This window comes from Grammomys surdaster, unplaced genomic scaffold, assembly GCF_004785775.1.
Source record: "Grammomys surdaster isolate TR1022 unplaced genomic scaffold, NIH_TR_1.0 145, whole genome shotgun sequence".
NCBI lineage: Eukaryota > Metazoa > Chordata > Mammalia > Rodentia > Muridae > Grammomys > Grammomys surdaster.
The window spans coordinates 3587859-3601578 of NW_021604603.1; the positions used below are offsets into that span (position 1 = coordinate 3587859).

Here is a 13720-nt window from a genome sequence, read left to right on the forward strand (position 1 = left end):
CAGAAAAGCAAGAATTGCCAAAGACCACTGTGTCAGGTTTGCTCAAGCCACAGCACTGGAGATCACTACCAGCAGCTCTCCTCTCTCTCTCCTCTCTCAGGTATCTATTGCAACATTTCTGGCTGTGCTGCTGCAGGCCAGTCAGAGGAGAGCAGAGCAGGACCTGTGGAGCTGGTACTCACTGACCTGATATCCCTCAGAGTCAGCATCATGGTGCAGTCCCTCGCCTGGGCAGGTGCGTAGGCTTGAACAGGGAGAGTGGGCTGGGCCTCAAGAGCTGTGGGTGCAGGAGCCTGTGGCTCCCTCAGGCTATGCAAGGAAGCAAAAGGGCTCGGGAGCCCTTTGCTTCATTCCACCTGGCCCTGACTCCTGGTCTGGCTATTGTTTTCAGCTCAAGGGCCCTTGTTCCAGAAGCCATAGGCCCTGTTCTGGAAATACAGTCAGTGAGCCCCTTCACTGGGCAGATTTGTTGTTTGTTTGTTTGTTTGTTTGTTTGTTTTCCTCCTGAGTATTTAGTCCAAGAAGCACCAGCCAAGGGTCACCTTCCCTAACTTTAAATAGCATATTCTCCAGGAAGGCAGCCTGGGGGCAAAGAACTCTAGATGTTCATACAAAACTATTATTTTACATATGTATATTATTTATACAAATAAATTTATAATTAACTTTATTATGCATGTGTTCGCCTGGGTGAGTTTATACATACCACATGCACCCGGGTGCCCACAGTGGTCAGAAGAGGACATGAGGTCCCTCTGAATGGAGTTACAGGTGTTTGGAAGCTACCTGATATAGGTGCTGGGTTTGAACCCAGGTTCTCTGCAGGAGCAGTAAGTGCTTGTAGCCACCAAGGCTGGCTCTCCCCAGCCTCTCCTTAAAAATTTTGTGCAGATTTTTTTTTTTTTTGATTAAAAAGAAAAAACCAGGAAGGTCACCAGAAAGGTAGAAACAAATTCTCTGAAGGAGTCTTCCAGCCCTGGGTCTCCAAGACTGCTGGGAACAGTCTTAGCCTTTTGTGGCAAGTAGTAGGAATGTGAACCTTTGGGACCACGGGGATCAGAAGATGGGGTCTCCAGGCTCTGTGTGGCCCTGGGGTGGGTTTTCCTTCTCTTCCACAGAGATGCTTTTTCTCTACATACCATGTCTGCTGGTTTCTCATAGTCTTCCTAATTCACACCACCCTCCACTGAGGCTCTAGAGCAGCCCTAGAGCCATGAAAAATCCCACCAGTTTCCAGGATAAAGTCTGGACAGAAATGGGCCCCTGGCTGTCAAGCCTGAGTTAAGAGATGAACAGTTTCCTCAGAGTCTTCTCTGGAAGGAGAAAGCATGACTCGTGTGAACTCATCTTTCCTTGGCTACCTGCACCTGCCTTGCCTCTGCCAGCACGGGAGGCCTGGGCCTGTGGCCCTGAGAATGACCTTGTGACATCTGTCTTCTTTTCTTGGATTGCTTCAGGTATGATGACTCTGCTGATGGTCCAGTGGGGTAAGTGGAACCTGTTGGAGGACAGTGCTCGCTTGCTCTTTCAGCCTGCCCGTGTTTGTTATACTCCTCCAGTACAGTCACCACACACACATGTGCACAAACACATGCATACACACACATACATGAGCACATACATAGGCACACACACACACATACGTGAGCACATACGCATGCATACATGCACACACACACTGTTTCTGTTGCATTTCTTCATTCCAGCCACTACACATACATGTGCATATAAACATACATGTACATACACACATGCATACACACACACACACACACACACACGGTTTATATTATACTCCTCCATTTCAGCCACCATACATACACACACTGTTTCTGTTATACCCCTCTATTTCTGCCAACACACACACACACACACACACACACACACAACTCTTGACAAACTTAGGAGGACTAGCCTTCAAAGCTCATCCCCCTGACATTGTCCTTGTTTCCCTACAACCCTACCGTTCCGTTTTCTAGGTTTTGGCCTCCTCCCCATTAGCGAGCTCCCTCCAGCTCACGGCACCAGCTGTGTCCTCTTCTCTCGAGTCCTCCTCGAGCCCCCTTGCTCCCTCATCTGTGTCTCACAGCATCTGCCCACTTCCTAGCACGTATCACAGCTCCTATAGTTCTCACCTCAAACTTTTTCTCCCACAGACTCTGAGCCCAAGGTAAGGGAACGCAAGACCAGGCCTGTGGTCCAGCCCTGTAGCCCAGCAAGGATATTTGTGCTACCATTTGCTCATGGGCACAGAGCTAGAGAGAGTCAGAAGGGGACTTCCATGTCAAACAAAAAGGATCTAAGAGATCTCCCAGGCATTGGCAACTGAGACTCCCAAGTCTCCTTTCCCATCCCTCCTACTTGCTGGGCGCCAGTGGTCCAGAGACACTGCCCCTTGGGCTCCTTTTCTGAAGATGCTAGACATGCTAGGCTTATCACTGGTACCCATCTTTCCTCTTGGTCTCACATGAGGAGTCAGGCAGGAGTGTGGGGTAATTCGGATGAGGAAGAAGTGAGGCTGGGAACTTCTCCACATGCTGAATAAAGTCCCAGCCGCTTCCCAGGCCCATCAGTGAAGCACAGTAGGAGGACCTTGTGTGGATGTGGAATTAATGTCTGTAAGCACCATGAACTGAGCTCACCTAGGTCAGCATTCACCAGGCTAACAGCCGTCGAGTTATCCTGAGACACATCGAGTGGGCAAATGTCCCCGGTTCAAAAGGAGGGAGCTGGGCACTAGGTTCACATACTGCAGGACCTGCTCTCACCTGCCCACTGTATCCCCTCTGCTCTACAGAATGTATCTGTAGCATCTGACGTGCAATGCTGAAGTGTGAAGCTACGAGAACCTCCTGATTCCCTCCTGCGTGGCCCTAGGCGTGTCTTCTCTGGCCTAGTCTCTTCTTCCTTTTGCTATGAGGCGTTCAGTGATACATAAATCCCTTCTAACAAGCTCTGTTCCTGTTACTTCTGTCAGAGCCACCGACTACCTGAAGGCGCTTCTCTCTTAGAGCTGACCATGTGCTCGGGGTTGGGGCTTCAGGAGCACAGTCTCCACTTACAGTCGTCTTACACCCCTGTCCCCTCCTCCACCTTCTCATGGGCACTGGACACAGAGAGGGACAGTTGGGAGGTGGTGAAGAGATCCTGTCGGAACAAAAGGAAGTCCCGGAGCCTGGACACCATACTCACCATCCATCAAGCGCTTGGCATAAAATGTTGCCTCATACATTGCAGAGTTACACAGAAAGTGACCCCAGAGAGTCCAGATGGACAAGGACCGAACAAGAGATGCACCCGGAGTTTGTTCTGAGTGATGCAGGAATGAAGACAATAGTTCTTGCTCTCTGATGCCCTGATCCTGGCTCAGGGATGCCCTCCAGGGGACCATCAATCAGCATTGGCCCCCATTGGGCATAGGGCCTCCCTCGCAGCCTTTCATGAGTTATAAGTACACCAGACGCAGCTACCTTTCCCTGCATAATGCAGGCCCTTTACCTTAGCTGTGGCATTGATCAATGTAGGCTCTCTACAAGGAATAACAAACAGATAAGTGCAAACTACTTTAATGGAAGATTAAAGAAACATGAGCCCAGGCCTGTAACCGGATGCCTCTCTCGGCAGCTGCACACATTTGCATTTTAATTGGCATTGTGAAGTATTCCCAGCTGTGTCTTGCCGGTTCCACCTCTCTTCCTTTGGCAAAAGAATGTGTCATGTTAACTCCCTTTGGGCCTTGTCTTGTGACTGGGCTGCCTAGGGCTGCCCGGGCAGGTTTCAGGGTCTGGAGCAAATAAGAAACTTGTCTGTAGGCCCTGGCCCTAGGGACCTGGACTATGGGCTTAAGGTGACAAAGGGTCAGGAGACTAGGATCCTAGCACCTGCTCTGCCCTCTCAGGGGTCATGCTGACTGAGAAGGGTCCCAAAATCAGGAACCTCAGGTTGCCCACGATGACATGAACTTGATAATGAGTGTTCCGGCATTGACAGGCGGCCTGTGACCCCCATGACTAACCTATGTAAATGCTTTCCTTACCATGAGGTATCTGCCGAAACAAAAGTAAGCTGTGTATATTTCTAGCTGTCAGCCCTCAGCCTAGGTACATAAGATACTCAGGAGTACTGTGTGCCTGGGGCAGAGGCCACCAATCCCCCCCCCCCAGCTCTTCTGACAAACATTTGTTTTTCTCCTCCCTTACTGGTCAGGCTCTGCTGCAAAACTGGTCTGCTACCTCACCAACTGGTCCCAATACCGGACAGAGGCAGCTCGATTCTTACCCAGGGATGTGGATCCCAACCTGTGTACCCACGTCATCTTTGCTTTTGCTGGAATGAACAACCACCAGCTCAGCACTGTAGAGCAGAATGACAAACTTCTCTACCAGGAGCTGAACGGCCTAAAGAGGATGTGAGCCAGAGGGGAGAGGGGCAATGGGTGGGCAGGTTAACCCACCCCCACCCCAGCCCTGTCCAGAAAACTCTTCCATCACTGCATCCCTGCCATTGACCTGCTGTGTGACACTGGGCAGGTCACCTCCTCTCTCTCTGGTAACCTATGCTTATCTAGAAGAGATGGGGCTCCATGGGAGAACTGTAAAGAATCCTTCTGGTTTAAATCCAAATAAGATCAGGATTGCAGAACTGTTTCCTACTCTGTAGAATTTTCTTCCTCTTGGGCACTTCCTAAACTTTATCTGTCTTCAGCTATCTTACAAAGCCCCTTTAAGGACTCTGGTCACTAAATCCTCAGTTCATTGTGTACATGCATCTATAGGAGGCTGCCCCAGTTAGACACAGGGTCCTCAGTGTCACCCACAAAGTCTTTCCTCTCCGGATCTGCTGCTGCCTGTGCACCCAGGGTCAGTTCAGGCTCAGGCCTGTTCCTATTGCCCCTCCCACCTATTGTTCTTGTCAGTCCTCAGAGCCGGAGAGATTCAGCCTTGTGTGTCTCTTGCGTTTTCAGAAACCCCAAGCTCAAGACCCTGTTAGCCCTCGGAGGCTGGAGCTTTGGTACCTAGAAGTGAGTAGACACGGACACGTGGGAGGCAGAACCCATGGATGGGAATGTGGCACACTGGCAGACAGAGCAGTTTTCAGGGAAATAGGTCAGGCCACAGCATGACAAGGGGTGGGGTCCCAGACCACAGAGCTTTTCCCTCTAGTGCTAGACCCTCCACAGGATGGGATGGTAGCATTGCAAGCATGGCTCCCAGTTGCCATAGAGATAGTCTCATCAGAAGCCTAGAATCTGAAACAGCACAGAGTTCCAACCTCTCCAGCCTCAGTCTCCTCCTCTAGGAAGCAGGGGGAGAGGGACTAAGGATCTCAGACAGCATGGAATGTCCTTTCTGAGTTCTGAATGGGATATCTTGTCAGCGAGATTGAGCTTGGCTGCCAAATTATTGTCCATTTCTGTAATCGTTTTTATTTATGGTGATAATGAAGCTAGAAATCTAGAAAAATCTACAATATTTAGTTCCTAAAGCTTTAAACATTTAAGAAAATATTTTTGGACCATAAGACTTTTTGAGAATCTGGTTAATGTTATGACTCAACTTTCCAAAAATAACGCTTATATCTTTTATTAGCATTGTTAGGATTTTTAGCTTGGCATTCCCAGCAACGTGGACCTAAGAATTGACACCATTAATTTAAGTTAGACGTTAATAAAAGTAAATCAAAATAGAATCAATCTGTAAAAATTTAAGATTCTCAAGAAGTCTAAGAATTCTTTGGGGTCCACTGGGGAAGGGAGATGGGGGAGAGGTGTCCCCAGGCTAATGTGGAGATTTGGGTAGAGTTCTGTACAGCACAAAAGTTGGTCCCAGCACACAGCACTCCACTTAACCTGCCAGGGAGTTCAACCAGGGGGTCCTCAGGTCCCCAGTTCCTTGCCAGTCTCATTTCTTGCCCTTCTAACTACATGGGGGACAGTCTGTGTGGGGAGGAGGGGGTGGGGGTAATTCTGATTGACAGCAAGACAGTTCAGGGACTGCAAGGGGATTGGAGCAGCTCTGGTGGCATTGATGTTAGGGTTAGAAACCACCTAACCAGGCCACTAACCTGTCAGCAAATACCCAGCAGCCCCCAGGCAGCTGGGGTCTCGAGAACTTTCCTATTTGCCCTTGAGCAAGACAATGACCTCTAGTCTAGCCCTAGTGAGGCCACACCCCTTCCATCATTCCACAGGTTCACAGACATGGTAGCCACAGCCAGCAACCGGCAGACCTTTGTCAAGTCAGCCCTAAGTTTCCTGCGCACTCACGGTTTTGATGGCCTTGACCTTGACTGGGAGTACCCTGGAAGCCGTAAGAGCCCGGCAGTAGACAAAGAGAGATTCACAGCCCTGATACAGGTATGATTGGGAGGGACTAGGGTCAGCCAGTCTGCCAGGTGACTCGGGGTGGTAGTCCTACAGTGTTTGAGGGCTGCTCTGCCCCCAGGGCCATCAGCTTCAGACTGCAGAGTGTGAACACCTATGGGGGAGTAGGAAATAGGATAGAGGGTTCTGCTAGCCCCTGCCTCTGCCTTCAGGCTGCATTCTTCCCACAGGACTTGGCCAAAGCCTTCTAGGAGGAAGCCCAGTCCTCAGGGAAGAACCGCCTCCTTCTGACTGCAGCTGTACCGAATGATCGAGGCCAGGTGGATGCCGGCTATGAGGTGGACAAGATTGCTCTGTGAGTCTCAGGCAGTCTACTTAGCCACCATGTTCTCCAAGGCTGGAGCAGCCCAGGGTGGTTGAGCTTTCCAGAAATGGAGCAGATTTCTGCCTGCCAGGCATGGCTTCCAGATGTTATCACGGATCTGAAAAGTCCCTTTTTTCATCGGCTACTGCACTATTTCAGATCCTTTCTGTGGGTGTGTGGGGATGGTTGGGTGGTCTTTGTTCTTCCCTTCCTCCGGTACTCACGGTGATAGAGAAAGAACACCCCTTGGGGCAGGAAGAAGGAGAGCAAAGCCCTTAAGCATCTCCAAGAATATGGGAGGTCACATGTTAACTCCTTGGTGTGGTGTGGGGAGCTGCAGCCCCTGTGACCCTAAGAGATGGTGTAGTGATGCATGCCTTTATTCCCAGCACTCAGGAGCTGGGGGCAGGCAAGTCTCTAGGAGTTTGAAACCAGCCTGCTCTTCACTGATTTCCGGGTCAGCTACATAGAGAGATCCTATGAGTGTGTGTTTGTGTGCTCGTGCGTGTGTGTGCGTGTGTGCATGTGTGCATGTGTGTGTGTTTGGAGGGGAGGATGTGAAAGCTTGTTAGAAATGCAGCCTGCTGAGTAAGAGCCTACATTTTAGTGCGATTCTCAGGGGACTTATGTAATGCTAAAGCTCAGAAGCACTGAGATTGCTTCCAAAATGGCAAAATCGAGCCAGCATTCTTGCACAGAACAGAAAACACCTGAGGGTGCTGAAGTGGGGGTGGGAAGGGGACATCGAAGACAGTGTCCAGCGCCACAGTGGGAGTGGGAGTGGTCTGAGGGTGAGGGACAGAGAATGTCCTTATCTCTCCTTGCTCCCACCCCCTTCCACATCTCCTGCAGGAGCTTGGACTTCATCAACCTCATGGCCTATGACTTCCACAGCTCCTGGGAAAAGACCACAGGGCATAACAGCCCCCTCTACAAAAGGCAAGGGGAGAGTGGGATAGCCACTGAGCAAAATGTGGTAAGTGGTCAGTGGGGCAAGGCGGGGTCTCCTGTCCGCAGGACCCCTTCAGTGGCCTCATTTGCACCCCAATTCCCTAATGGAAAGCAAAAACAGGAAACCTAAGTAAGACACCCAGGACCAGGGTTTTCCTGATGTCTTTGTCTGCTTTTTTTATTCTGTCCCATGCCACTTCTGAGGAGAAAGTGCCACTTCTCTGCAGGATCTTTGCTGAAACAGAGCAAGTCATTTTAATGACATCAGACACACAGGGGACCAATGGGGAAGGCTTCTTGGCTCTACAGCCAATATGGATCCCACGTGTTTCACATCCATCCCTTGCCCAAGGTTGATAACACTGCAAGGAACATCACTTGGGGAGGAGCAACCCAAGCCCTGGGAGGACAGGCTGGTCTTAAACTGTAGCTGGGATTTCCCGCCCAAGTCTTTCTCCCTGAGAAGTCTAGATAGCTTATATACACCCAGTCAATAGTCACAAGTCAAGGATAACAATACAATTTCTCTTTCTTAAGACAACCATCAATCACAGCACTCCCTAAATTTGGAAAGCCTTTTGCTTTGGTGTCCTGTATCTCCGTGAGGGCAGGAGTAGGACATTGTTGTCTCTCTGGCTCTTTCACAAAGTTCATACTGTGGGCTAGAGGGCCACTTCAGGCCTGACTGCTCACCTCATCTGGAAAACAATGGGTTTTGTAGGAAGCTAAAAAGCTCAGTCCAGTGGAGGACACAAATCGCAAAGCTGATTGCTGTTTAGGGCTGACATCCCTCCGCCGCATGTTCTCTGGGCTGGAAGAGGGAGAGCTTTGCCTTTGACCATATGTCTTCTACTTACCAATTCCACGTCTGAGATTTGCTTCTGGCCAGTCTCCTGTCTAAACATACATAAAATGTGTCATTCAGGGACCTGAGTTTTTCTCTCAGAAATCTGAGGTTTGATCATGGGTAATTTATTTAGACCAATGAAAAAAAAAAATCAATGCAATGCAAACTGTCTTTACCTGAGAGGCCTAGACTCACCATGAGGACACTGAGCTACAGGTTAGGCCCTAAGGACAAATCTTCATCTTTCAATAGTTATTCAGTATTACTAGATCAAAAGTCTCTTCCAGCCATAAGCCTAAGATTACACATCAGTTAACACATGATGGTGGGTAGACACTGGGAATGCAAACCCAAGTCTCTGGTCTTGTTCTCAGGTGAAACTTATCACCATACTAGTTAACAGAGAACATGTCACAGCTTCCTGTGTCACCTCTGCTAGGCTCACGTACACAGTACGCCCTTACATTGCCAAGTGAGGCAGGAATTCCTGTCTGCTTTCTTCAGTGATGTATTCCAAGCCTCGAGGAAAGAGCCTGGTGCATAAGGGACTGTCGGTGACTATTTGTTGGGTACATGGTTGACTGGTTCCAAAGCCCCAAATCTGGCTATTAGACCTTGCAGCTTCTCTCTCATAGGGTATAGGAGTCTAAAGTGGAAATGAAAGAAGATGGGTATAAATGAGATGCTTATGAATAGCCCGGGGCCCAGCAAAGGAGAGCCAGCCCCACTTGTTCCCTCTAGAACCCTATTCTCAGGCAACCAGAACCAAGGTAAAGGCAGATAAGCAGGCCCCTTCTCTTCCAGGATGCTGCTGTAAACCTCTGGCTGCAGAAGGGGACCCCTGCCAACAAACTGATCCTTGGCATGCCCACCTATGGACGCTCCTTCACCTTGGCCTCCTCATCAGACAACCAAGTTGGGGCCCCAGCCACAGGGCCTGGTGCCCCAGGTCCCTATACTAAGGACAAAGGGATACTGGCTTACTATGAGGTAAGACGACTTTTAGCTATCCTGAATACACTAAAGGTCCAAGGACTCCTGATAGTTAAGAGGGGCTTCTCCTGTAGTTTCTGAGAAAAGATGCTTTGCATGGATAATTCTGGCCAAGGGAACTCTATCCCATCCTGGACCCCTTGTGTATATCCTTAAGCTAGGAAGCCTAAAGTTTAAATCTGCAGTCCTAGGTGACTCCACAGACCTACTATGTTCTCTAGGCTTCCTCAGATGGAAATGTTCTCATCTCTGGTCTCCTCTGGGCATGACGGGACAGGTATTATTACTCCCAAAGATTCCAGAAAGACCACTGACCCAAACCATCAGAGCCAAGTTAATTAAAGAAAGCAATTAATTAAAGCAATTTTTTAAAATTTGTGTACACAGGCTACTTCCCCCTAAGGAAGGGTTCAAGAAGTCAGCACTGGACATGGGGAAGACAAGGGGTTTTATAGTTTAGGCATAGGCAGTTTCCAAATGGGAGATTTGGCAGGCAAGCAGGTGGGGTCACAGAAGCAGAACATAAGCATTACAAGCTAGTCATGATGACCTCCTGAAACAAAGGCACAGCTGCAAGGTGGGCAATAACAATGAGTGGGCATAACAAGGTGGGCAATAACAGCAACACTTTTGAAACAAAGTTATGGTTGCTGTTTTCTGGAACAGACAGTCCAGAACCATTTGTAGTTAAGGTTACAGGTGGGGCATAGCCCAGTCCTCAAGAAACAGAGATTTAATCATAAATAGGAAGGAGCCTAGTTTGTGTTTACTATAAGATGGTTTTTAAGCCTAAATTGGAAGCGGGCTTGTTTGTCAGTACCTACTAGTGTTATTCTCCCATAACACAACTCTGTTCCTGCAGGTCTGCTCCTGGAAGGAAGTACAGAGAATCAAGGACCAGAAGGTGCCCTATGCCTTCCAGGGCAACCAATGGGTGGGGTTTGATGACATGGAAAGCTTCCGAGCCAAGGTGAGGCCCAGCCCTGTTGGGAGGGGGTGGCCCCAGGCGGATCTGAGGCCTATCAATAACATCAGCACTTAAATTCTCTTCAAGGATGAGTGTTCTTGTAAATGTCCCAACATTTCACCCTCTTCATGTGACAGCATCCTGAGCATTTATCATCTATTGATAAAGATGCAACGAAGGCTGGGCGTGCAGCTCCATGGTAGAGCGCTTGTCTGGCATGTACAAGGCCCATGATTTAATCCCCAGTACAGAAAAACAGAAAGAGAGAGGGGGAAGGGGGTACATCGAGTAGTCCTCTTAACAAGGTTGTATTTTACCAAAATACTAACTCTACAGACACATGGAAAGGAGAAATATGCATATTAGGACATGTGACTTTATCCAGTCTCTGGCCACATTTGGAACATATGTATGTCATTGGTTTGCTTACAGGACCCTTTCATCCTGTCTAATACGGGCTCCTTAATGTGTTTCCTGGTCTCTCTTCCTGAGGAGATCCTCAGCTCCTGAAGGGAACAGAGCTACCCTTGTTTGTGAGCAGGCCTCTTGGGGCAAACAGCTGCAGGCAGGGTCTCTCAGAAACGCAGATGATGTACTCTGTGGGAATCTAGAAAAGAGTAGATACTGTTCATAGAGGAAAGTTTGTAGAGGAAGTGTGCTTGGGGCAAGTCCTAAAGCCCAGAAGGTAGGCAGGTATCCAGGGAAGAGACTGTGTGGGCATTCAGGATGTAGAAGGAAGGGATGGACCATGAGAACAAGGTGACCCATGAAGAAGAGTGAGGTCAGCTCCCAGCCCTTGCCACAAACATCATGGTGCTCTCTGAGGGAAAGCATGGCTCAGTGTATTCCTTCCAGGGGACCTCTGGGTAACAAGGACATGAAGACATGAAGGCCAAGCTGGCTTCAGAACTTTGGGAAAGTTGAGTCATGATTCCCTGTGGTAACTGAACCTATAACAACCAGAAGACAGTTTTTTAATAACCCACATCTGCTTATGCCCCCAGGTTGCCTATCTGAAACAGAAGGGGCTGGGAGGGGCCATGGTCTGGGTCCTGGACTTGGATGACTTCAAGGGTTCCTTCTGCAACCAGGGCCAGTACCCTCTCATCCGGACGCTACAGCAGGAGCTGAGTGAGTTAAGGGGCTTAAGGGGCTTATGTTGAGGTAAATCTCCGACCCAAATAAGACCAGTCAAGGAAAACACAACTCAATAATTACGGGTATAAACTGCACGCCTAGATTGTGCAGATTTACCATTACACTACTCTATTCCCCAGCTATGAGATCCCTTATAACTTGCGGGTTTTCCAGACCACGTGCTTCTCCTCCATTGTCCTTCCACCTCCTGCTCCTCTGTCGACTTCCTCCTCCTTCGACTTCCTCTTCCCCTCTCCTCCCCTAAGGCTTTTTCTCCACCTCCCCTTCTACTGCCCAATCACTGACTCTAGCCTTTATTTTACAAATTTAATTGGACAGAAGGGTCACAAGAAGTCACCTGTGTACAGACTCACTCCTCCTCTGCAGCCCCTGCCAGGAAAGTGGAACTAGCATCAAAATACAAGGCTGAGGCTATCTACAACAGGCTTAACTCAGAGAATAGGGTGCACACCCTCCCCTCTCATAAGCCTTCCTGAGGAATATTGTGATTTCTCAAAGTTCATGCACACGAGGAGCTAAGGAAACTGTTGAAACTATGTGCTTCACACCCTTTCCTGCTTCTCGCTGGCAATGCCTGATGGGTGGAATGTGGTAACAGGGTTTCCCTCCTAAGGTCTCACCAAGGGTGGCTGTTTGCTCTTATCAAGAAGAAAGCCACCTCTCACCCTGCTGTATGCAACTCCTAGGTGCCTCTCATCGGTGCATAGCTGGGTGTCACAGCTGATATGTGGTCACCAGCTGCCTGCTCCTATGTAGCACAGGTCATCTTCCAGGCAGTGCCCAGCTGTAGTTGTAGCAGGGGTCTGCATGTAGGATGAGGGCTGCTGGGCTGCTGCCTCCCGTGGTTGCTGCTGTGTGCTCCCACCTGTGTTTTGGAATCTGTTGGGCAACATCCTTGCCTTTCTAGGTCTTCCATCCGTGGCTCCAAGAAGCTCAGAACAGGAAGTCCCTGGACCACACCAGTCTTCTGAGCCAGCGCAGGGAGCCAGCCCAGGGCTAGATAACTTCTGCCAAGGCAAAGCTGATGGGCTCTACCCCAACCCTGGAGAAAAGTCCAGTTACTACAACTTCGGAGGAGGGCGGCTGTTCCAGCAGAGCTGTCCCCCAGGCCTGGTGTTTAGAGACTCTTGCAAATGCTGTACCTGGGCTAAGTCCCTGGAAGCCCATCTAACTCCAATCTGAGGCCAAGCTTGGGAATCCCCCGTCAGCCTGCCTCTGCTTTCCCTGGGCCTGCAGGCCTCTCTGTTCTTTCTATGACCTGCCAACTGCTCAGCTTCTTGGCTTCCTTTTTGTCTCTTCTGGGCTGCCTCTTTACCTGAAAAATAAACTTATTTCTCACCCCTGACTGTTGTGACTTAAAGAAGCTCTTTCAGGACACTGTTCAGTGGGGGCACCAAGAGGAAAGGGTGACACACAGTAAGCAAAGGTCAGAGCCAGAGTTACATTTCCAATGTGCCTGGTCCCATGAAAATCTCATCTCACTGAGTTCACCAGTCAGCAAGCATCCTCTAATACACGGGTGGCAGCACACAAGGCACATCCAGGCTCCACACATCCACTTGTAGGAGAGTTTGGGGAAAGAGACGCTTAACCTCTGCTAGACTGTTATTTTCCTAAATGAACACAAGGTGGCAGCAGAGAAGAGCTTTTCCCAGTTTACTGCTCTGCATCCACCAGTGAAGCCACTCATTTCGTGGAGGACTGAGTCAGTCACGAACCTGTCTGGGCTTGGGCTCTCCATAAAGAAGACCCTGACCCAAGTGCTCCTTTGAAGCGAACCCTGAGGGACCTTCCACGTGCCTCAGCTCAACCACTGCTCCCCGTAGTTAGATGACACAGACCGATCGATCATTTACAGGCATCTCAGTTGAAGACTGATTCTAGCCAGTTCTGAGTCCAGAACGAAGGCTTAAGATGAGCCAAGACCAGCGTGTGCCACCAGGGTCATCTATTAAAGAGTGATTTAACAGTGCACAGGGTCACGTGCCTATAAGCCCAGCACTGAGGCTGAGGCAAGAGGATTTTGAATACCAGGCTAGCCTGGGCTATGTAGTGAACCATTGTTTCAAAAAACAGAAAGAAAGAAAGAAAGAAAGAAAGAAAGAAAGAAAGAAAGAA

At 49.3% G+C, this 13720-nt stretch overlaps 1 protein-coding gene across 1 annotated transcript; it reads left to right on the plus strand.

Moving 5' to 3' along the window:
- Window positions 1-210: 210 nt before the first annotated feature.
- Window positions 211-12784, plus strand: Chit1 (chitinase 1). Its single transcript, XM_028764744.1, is given in 11 exon segments — window positions 211-235; window positions 1458-1487; window positions 4207-4408; window positions 4964-5020; window positions 6190-6355; window positions 6553-6677; window positions 7539-7662; window positions 9289-9474; window positions 10340-10447; window positions 12618-12747; window positions 12750-12784. Coding segments are annotated over 11 exon segments (1188 nt in total).
- The last annotated feature ends 936 nt before the right edge of the window (window positions 12785-13720 follow it).